At 34.6% G+C, this 9,575-nt stretch overlaps 1 protein-coding gene across 1 annotated transcript; it reads left to right on the top strand.

Moving 5' to 3' along the window:
• Window positions 1–6,339: 6,339 nt before the first annotated feature.
• LOC104241108 (U-box domain-containing protein 19-like) lies at window positions 6,340–8,862 on the top strand. The gene has a single exon (XM_009796024.2). It carries the CDS (start codon window positions 6,457–6,459, stop codon window positions 8,503–8,505), a length of 2,049 nt encoding a protein of 682 aa, XP_009794326.1. The 5' UTR covers window positions 6,340–6,456; the 3' UTR covers window positions 8,506–8,862.
• Window positions 8,863–9,575: the final 713 nt, after the last annotated feature.

The following is a 9,575-nucleotide window of genomic DNA, read 5'->3' as shown; positions in this document are numbered from 1 at the left end:
CTGGTCTTTATGAAGTTTAGATAATGGGAGGCAAATCAATTGGCCTAGATTTATAATCCAGCTTCTTGATAGGGTTCTAAATGGCACCAAGATTCATGTCATACCCTATGACTTTATTCTTACTGTTGTGCTTGCACATTTCAAGATACCCATCAAAAAATGGGAAGTTGGTACAAGCAAAGATTATTTTGGGGCAAATACTCTAACTGCTTGTGACTATGAAGTCCAAACCACTCCCAAAGAACCTGGTTCACCCAAGAAGGGACCAGTGAACAGCAACGTGTGAACTTTCATGCAAGAAAGTGGGGCTAAAGATACTGAGAATGATAGGCTGAAGAAGAGGTTGGTAGAGGTAGAGATTGAGAGAGATCCGCTCAGAGCTGAGCTGGAAAAAGAAAAGGAGAAGAATGATGACATTCTTCAGGATATGCTGGAATTGCTCCAAGCCAAAAACCAAGAACCGAGTCCTTCCCAGCCTTAATCCTCCTAGCCTAGTGTAGATCAAGCAGTGACCTAGTTCGGAATTTTTTTTGTTTCTTTTGCTCATGATCTAGTGTTGTTATTTCTTTTTATGCTTTGTGGTAGGATCTTATCAATCAATAAAATTCACTACCTTTTGCTCTAACTGTTTGTTGATATTTCTTAGATGGCTAATATCCTTAGATTGATTGATGATATTTGACTCCATGATTGCATTTGAAGTAGCCCTAGTGGCCATGAATAGTTTCTATTAAAATCTAGTTATCTCACATAATTATACAACTTTTCGATGATGCCAAAAAGGGGAAGATAGGTTGTGCTTTTACTTTGGACAGTGATGTTTTAAACCTATGAACCTGGTTCTTGATAATTAATGACTTTAAAAAGGAAAAATGTTCTAACCTTGTGTTGATGTTGAGCTAAGTTGAAACAGGGCCTACATTTATGAAAAGCAATGAGTTTGTCATCATTAAAAAGGGGAAATTTATTGGCCCAAGTGAAGTTTGTTTTGAAGATTGACAAAGGAACTCAAGTATGAACCAGGTCCATCCATAGTGTACACATATACGGGCAGATTCAAGCACAAGGAATGCACGTGAAGGAGATAAGCTTAAGTGCTTATATCTGATATCTCCTAATCGAAAAGGTTGCGTAATTGATAAGGAGAAGGACTCCTTACTCAAAGAGAACACTATCCAAGACAACAGAGGAGTTAGAAGTTGAGGATAACTAGAACTCTTTCAACAAGGAAGAGTAGCATTAGTACTCTAGGTATTTTCAATTCTACTAACTCTATAAATTGCAGGATGTTCTCACTTTACATGCACGCACAAAAGCTGAAGTTAAATGTGAGTTGAGAGCAAAATAGCAAGGCATTTTGCAAGCAATTCTTGTGTGACTCAAGTGTGCGAACATGAAGCTACATGAACCAGATAGAAGAACTAGTTCCAAGTGTCTGTCTTTTATTCTAAGTTCAATTGTAGTAGGTAACGCATATTATACTTTTCAGCTTTATCTAGAAGCAACTATAATATGTACTTTGAATATTAAATTTAGAGTTAACTTGAAGTTGTCGCAACAGTTAGAGGTTGGTTGCTATAACGGGACTAGAGGTAATCCGTAGGTTTACATAGAGTTTTGTAAATGTTGTTTTGGCTCAGTGATTTAGTGAAGTGTTGGGGAAAATTTTACTTGTTTTTTTCACCTTTTGAGTCGGGTGTTTTCCACGTAAAAGTACGTGTGTTCTTTACTTTTCGTATTTATTATTTCTGCAATGGTAGTTTAAAGAAAACATAGAAGAACCATATTCTTCTATAATCAGTGCACGCAAAAATTAAACACCACACAAATCACCTTGACATTAAAGTAAAAGAATCAAGAATGTATTAGTCTAGTATACCAACAGATTATATGATTATAAAGGATAGTATAATCGTGGCAGCTTGCGACGAGAGATGACCAAAATTTAATTAAAAAGGTTGCTGTCGTTGAACAAAGACATGGCTATTAAAGAGATAGTTGCTTCAAAGTAAATCAAAACCAAGGACGCTAATGGCACAATTGTACACTTAATCACTCCTTTTAATATTCATTTTCATTTGTATTACGTACGTCCAAGCTTGATTGTCTTACTACTACATTAAAAATCAATTCCATATCGGCATTCCACATAAACCTTCAACTCTTGTACCAATAATGACTTTTTAATTCTCATTAACTAAAGATATGACCTAACGATTGACGAAGCCAGTGAAAACTAAAAAATATCAGATTCAAAAACCATCAGAAAAAAATATGCTAGGTGATTTTTTTCTGTCCGTCTAAGCAATAGTAGATATAGTTATTCAATACTTGTGCTAATCAAAACAGTAAGGTACAAGCTGACAATCTAATAAAAATAAAACATTCAGTCTTTTTGTTTGATTGACCCCTCCTCCAGTGATGAGAATACAGCTTGATTGATATCTGTATTTTACTGGCATGCTTATACATCGATTATATTATATCGTTCTAATAGTGTCATGCTTCAGTTTAATACTCCGTGTTATTACCAAATTATGAAGAAAGATTAAGCGCGTTAGATTAGTCATTTTTTGATTGGTCCACGTTCATCCCTTTCTCTAGCTGCCGTCAACCTTAATATCAGTCAATATTTAAGGATTACTTAGAGTTTAAAACCCCTAAACTACGTCCATTTCAGGTGCATCGCATTCGAGATACTTGTTAATTCTTTCTTCGTTCATTCCTAGGAACGTACCTCTCCCTCTTTAATTTGTTTTATATAAAATATGCTTTTGAAAGATAATATATAATATGCTAATGTTTTCTCTGATCTGTCATGTTTATATTGGTGATGCAACTAGCTGATGGAGAAGCAAGAAGCTGCCGGAGTACGCTCTGGCTAGTATCGTTAAATTTTAATTTACTATAAAACAACAATAATATATCCAGTGTAATTTCACAAATGGGAAGAGTAACAGTACACATAGAGAGTTTGTTTCCTATAGACAAGTGTACAAGTAAAATCGAGGCCAATGTCTATCCCGATTCCCCGTTGAGAGAATGAAGAGGAGCCCGGATCCGTGAGAATGTAATCGAGGCCAGAAACTCTATCAAGACCTTGGAAGAGTGAACGATATATCTGACATCGGACATGGTAAAGTGACGCATCCCGAACCGAATATAACTTCTAGACCTCGGAAGACGTGATGGACGATTATGCACCACGGATAGGGGGCCGTAATAATCGCGCTCAACCGGATATTACGGCGCAAATCTCGTTCAGAACAATTACTGGAAGAAGAAGATTTTTATCTGTTTAGACTTATATTAGGACTAAAATTCTCCTACTATATAAAAAGGAAGTTTTTCTTTCATATGACATATTGTAACACGCAATTCAAAGCAATAAAAATTTGTTTTTGTTTGCTAACTACTGTCAAAGGCATTATTCACTTGTTATGTTCTTCATTCACAACTAGGTTTAAACCGAGGGTCCAATCGAGGACGAGGTCACTGTTTAATCTAAGATCAGACTTGATCATAACATTGAGATTGGTTTGATAGTTTATTTTGTATTTAATTCACTTATATGGTATTCTTAATTATTCATGTTGAATTAAATCACGTATCTTTAAAACTGTGTACAAATTTAATTGTTACTCAATTCTGGGATCAACAAGATCTTCGGCTCAAAGCAAGCATGCATAAGTACAACAGTTAAAAAAAAATGCAATAGTGAAAAAGTCAAAAAATAATAATAACAACAAAATAATAGTCAAACCAAGACACAATATATATCGTCAAATAGTAATATAACTCGAGCAATATTGCAGCTTACCTAATTTAGAGTACTCCTTAACTCTTAACGCAGTTGATTCAGAAAGGTACTTTTCATATTTAAGTAGGCGATGAATACATTAAAGTGCACATCCGTTATTGGTTACAAATCCGCTAATGAGCCTTTTTTTCTTCAATAAATAGATGATATATTATTAAGTAAATATGTTGGCCAACTGATCGTAAGAATTACGTTATTATTGGTCTGCCGAAGCATTTATTTTTGGAAAACCTCTCAAATTATTGAGATAACTAGGGGTGTTCATAAATATTCGTAAAATCGAATCAAACCGTAAATCGAACTAAACTGATAAAAAAATCGATACTTTTTTTTATTTAGTTTTGAATTTTAAAAACCGAATAAATTTGATTTGGTTTTAATCAAAAAAAAAAATCGAACCAAACCGATTATAGAAGCAACTATTTAAAACTTATTATTACACCTATATATGTATATATTTTTATACAAAGTTTCTAAAATTGTATGGTACATATTACTTAGTTGTTTGCACTTTTAGTCTAATTCTTTGCTATAGTAATAAACTAATAATCTAGTTTTTTGCCTTTACATTCTAGTTGTAATTTTCTTTTGCTAATTAAGTACGATCGAGAATCTATTTCATGTTAAAAATAACCTATTTTAAATTGAGTCCTTAAATTATTCATCACTATTTGATTCAATTATCATTATCATATCTTAGTAAATGATAGCTTTCTCAAAGAACAATTAGTTTGATTGATTTGGTTCCAATTAATATTTAAAAAGCCGACTTGCTTGGTTTGATTTTTTTTTATATAGGAAAAATCTGATCCAAACCGTTCGTAAACACTGGGGCGAAGCTAGAGTGCGGGGAACGGGTTCGGCTGAACCCAATAGCTTTGATTCAAACTCTATATTTATTTTAAAAAGATTGTTGAATATGTAAAAATTATTTATTTAGAATCCAATAACTTAAAACGATTAAAACCCCGAACTCATAAGCTTGAAATCCTCGCTTAGCCTCTGAAAATATACTCTGAAAATATACTCTTACTAAAGAAAAGAATTACAACACACTGCAGACAGTTGCATGTGTCAAATATACATTGCCCAGGAGTTTTGGCATAAATCTTTTCTTTCTGGCAAAATTTACAAAATCAAAAAAACGTATGTTTGTGGTTGCCACAATAATGTCATGAAATAAATTGCACTGGCCTCCAATTTGGAAAATTTCAAGTGCAAATGATCGTTACCTGAATGGGGTCCAAATCGACATGATTCATAATATTTTTCCTGCTTGGAAATTTCTAGATGGTGCTTCAATATGAGCATTGAGCAATAAGGATATTGACATTCACATGAAAGATGCTTAATTTCTTAGGTCATGATAGTCTTTTGATAAGACTCTTTGCTCTAAGTGCCCGCCAACTAAGTTAGGCCAAGTCCTCCTAACTAAAAATGGCAGTAATTGAATCAATTTATTTGTCAATGAAAACCAAGGAAAAATATGCTATTTTCTTTGGGAATATTGACCAGACAATGAATGTAAGATATAAAAAGAATTTTTGACATAAAGTAAACAAGCACAAAATGCAGAAATCGTATCCTTGTCATTGAACCACTTTATGTACGTAAAGTGAGAACTTAAACTTAAAGTGTGACAATTTTTTTTAAACATATAAAAAGGAAACATTTAATTTTTTATTGGAACGAAGGGATTAAGCCAAAAGGAAAAGAAAAAAGATAGAACTTGAACATTTAAGTTCGGACTAGAAAATATTCTTTTGTTCTGTTTTATTTCTTATGACTATTTGAATTAGTTTTGGAGGTGAATAGTTTTTGAGTTACAATTGATCTTTTTTAGAGTTTTTTTATTTTATTTTAAGAAACAATAAAATGATTGGAGACAAGAAAACGAAACAATTATTTTTAACATTTTAATCCATGAGATAAACTAGGCTTATCTTCTTCTTCTAAACCAAATACTGCATAATAAAACAAAAAGTTAAAGTACAGTTCGTTGCTTAAGGCTTAATAATGGTTATTTTCCACGTTAAAATTAATGCGGGGTAAATCTTAACTTTTAATAATTTAACTCAAAAAAGAGAAAAATCCCACGTCCCTATCAGCTCCAATTGCACACTTTCCCTATAACCATGGCAACAAGTCACCTTCATGCACATCCACGTGTACAAGGCGTCGGCAAGGTGGGTTCCACAATATCACTTCAACAAGGAAGAACCCACCTAAGTTATCAACCAACTTAGTCCAAAAAAATCTCAAGCCCGACCCTTTCGGCCCAACCCAAGGTCCAAGAAACATCAAAAACCCAATCGTTACAACACACGTGTCCAGTACACGTGTCCAATAATCCTCACATCCTAAGTACATTTCATTGTACTGATTCACTCTAGTCAAAGCAGCCAATCAGTTTACGCGTAGATATTGGTGCCACGTGTTGTCCCAGATTGTCTGGTTATAATCTTTCTATAAATGGAGCTAACGGTATCCTTAACCGACTCCAGGTCCTAATTCCAAATTGTTAACTTTCCATTTCCAATCTTGAAATGAAAACAAAGCATTTATCAAAAGCCAAAAATTGAAAAAATTAAAGAGAGAACCTTCAAATTTAAACCTTAAACGCTTTAGTTCGTTCAATGATTCAAAGATTTGATCGGAATGATCGCCGGATTTTGACTTTCCCGGCGGTTCATCCCTGTGAGAATATATCTCCGGCTACCCTTTTGGATTCTTTGATTACTCTATCTCGTAACATATGCAATTTCAAATCCAAATTCTTTGCAACTCAACGGAAAAATGTCCGAGAAACCATTAGACAAGTGGGAATCCTCTTGATTTTTTTCGAGGAAATCCGAGATAATCTTCCTAGTATTAGAGATTCCATTATTCTTTGTTTTGCTGAACTCCACACAACATTCCAAAAGCTAAAATTTCTATTAGATGATTGCACCCGTGAAGGGGCAAGAACTTGGATGCTTATGAAATCCCACTCTGTAGCGAGCCAATTTCGAGCTTTGATTAGAACTGTGGCTACAGCACTTGATGTTCTTCCTTTGAATTCTCTTAATATTTCTAGAGAAATCAAGGAGTTAGTGATAATGGTGGCTAATCAAGCACAGAGGGCAAAAATGGAGCTCGACCCTGAAGATGAAGATGCCATGAAAAGGGTAATTCTAATTATGAACCAATTTGAAAACAAGTTCGAGCCAGACACGTGTATAAGCAAGAAAGTTCTGGATTATCTTAATATTACAACTTGGGCTCAATGTCACAAGGAGACTAAATTTTTGGAGGAAGAAATTAATTTTGAATGCTCAGAGAATTACGAAAGAGAAGTGCCAATGTTAAGCAGTTTAGTAGGATTCTTGAGCTATTGCAGAGGAATTCTGTTCGAGGACTCTGTTTATGGAAACACTGATCAATCCGATGGAGCATCCAATCTTGAAGCTTTAACTTGCTTAAATCCTGAAGATTTTCGATGCCCGATTTCTCTTGAACTCATGACGGATCCTGTAACAGTATCCACGGGTCAAACCTATGATCGTGTGTCGATTCAAAGATGGCTCAAGTCAGGGAACCTACTCTGTCCCAAAACAGGGGAGATTCTACAAAGCACAGAATTATTACCTAATTCGACTCTGAGGAAGCTCATTCAACAATTCTGCGCTGATAATGGAATATCCTTAGCTAAATCAAGGAAGAAAAATCGCGATATATCGCGTACCATTTTTCCAGGAAGTCCAGCAGCTGCTGAAGCAATCAAATTCCTCTCCGAATTTCTTGCGAGTAGACTTTATTTTGGTTCAGATCAGCAGATAATCAAGGCTGCTTATGAAATTCGTTTGCTGGCAAAATCAAATATTTTCAACAGATCCGTATTAATTGAAGCTGCATCTATCCCAGCACTCTTACAAATTCTTAACACAAATGATCCAATTATGCAAGAGAACTCAATTTCTGCTTTGCTCAAGCTATCAAAACATTCTAATGGAAAGAAAGTGATCATGGAAAATGGAGGCCTGAAATTGATTATCAGTGTTCTCAAAGATGGGTTAAAGGTAGAAGCTAAGCAAATTGCAGCTGCCATAATTTTCTATATATCTTCACCCCGCGAATACCGAAAGGCAATCGGAGAAAATCCTGAAGTGTTTCCAGCTTTAGTGGAACTCATCAAAGATGGAACAAGTTGTGGGAAAAAGAATGCCATTGTTGCGATATTCGGGTTACTGCTGAGTCACAGGAACCATGAGAGAGCACTTGGAGCTGGAACAGTTCCAGCACTAGTTGATCTTTTAGCTTCCTCAGATAAAGTTGAACTAAACACAGATGCACTGGCAGTTCTAGCTTCATTAGCAGAAAAAACTGAAGGGTCATTTGCAATATTAGAAGCTTCAGCATTACCAGTAATATTGAGTCAATTACAGAATATAACATCTCGAGCAGGAAAAGAGTACTGTGTTTCCATTTTATTGTATTTATGCATCAACTGTGGCGCGGAGGTATTAGCCGCTCTGGTAAGAGAGCAGGCGCTTATGCCACTTCTTTATTCACTGTTGACAGAAGGAACCAGCCAAGCAAAGAAAAGGACACGCTCTCTTATCAAAATTCTACAGAAATTCTGTGAAACAAGCACTTCTAGGTTTGTGAGTGAAGTTCCACAAGAACAATTTATTGATGTAAGGTGAAAGGTCGCAGGATTTAATTTTTGTCCCCATTGTCCGTGTAAATATATCTTGATAGTGGTAGTTATATGTGTCAAAGTTTAGCTCCTCTCTTTTTTTCAGGAGCTAAATGCAGAGTAGGTCATTGGGCTTGGGAACTTATACCTGAATAAATTTGTAATACAATTCTTTGTTGTGATAAATAATGAATTTGTTCTTGTGTGATAACAAAATGGGGTAAGACTGCAATGCGCTTCTGAAATTAGAGAGCAGAAGTCTGTAAAATGGTAGAGTTTATGTTGTTTCTTCCTAATGGGGTGGATAGATATTTATTTTTTTGTGCCATAGAAATCACTAGTAGATTAGATCCTCGAAAAGTTTGTGCTGATCTAGGTCAGCTAATGAGGACGCGGTAGATTTGATACAGAAATCGCGTTGATATTGTTAGAATATACTATAAGTCATGCGTATTATTATAGTATTTTTTATGAACAATTATTTATTTACTTGTTTAAATTCAATAAAGTTTCATTTTAAATAGATCATGTGTTGGTTTGTGCGTCCATTGCTTACATAGTAGATGATTTAGTGTATAGAGTTTAGCTTATACACGGAAGATTAAATCATCGGTTCTTGTAAGACATAAAAGTTAATGTTCACAATCTAATGATGGAATTGGACAAATCATCGGAATGATTGTAGCACAAGATTAAATATAATTTATCTTGATTATGGGAATGGTTTAATTCCAACTTCTTGTGCTAGTACATTTTGTATGTATTGAACGGATCAAGTAGAGATGAGTATTTTATACTGACTTTATAAAATAATTTCTCTAGTCCATTTAATGTACTTATACTCTTAATCCTGATATAATTATTATTAGCTGTGTATGTCACTTGTTGTTTTGATTTATTAAAAGGCGAGATTCTTTCGCGAGTCAATAAGCCTGGTAAATTGGATAACAATGATATACATTGGCGAAGTAATAATTAGTTGATGGAATCCATGTCTCGATTTTGAGATTGATGATACTCCTTTATGAAAGCTTATAAGTTTTCATGTGTAAACCCGGCCGGTGGATTTTGTATCCG

This window comes from Nicotiana sylvestris, chromosome 3, assembly GCF_000393655.2.
Source record: "Nicotiana sylvestris chromosome 3, ASM39365v2, whole genome shotgun sequence".
In the NCBI taxonomy this organism is placed as follows: domain Eukaryota; kingdom Viridiplantae; phylum Streptophyta; class Magnoliopsida; order Solanales; family Solanaceae; genus Nicotiana; species Nicotiana sylvestris.
Note: the sequence above shows the minus strand (reverse complement) of the source record. Positions and strands in the feature narration are given on the sequence as shown.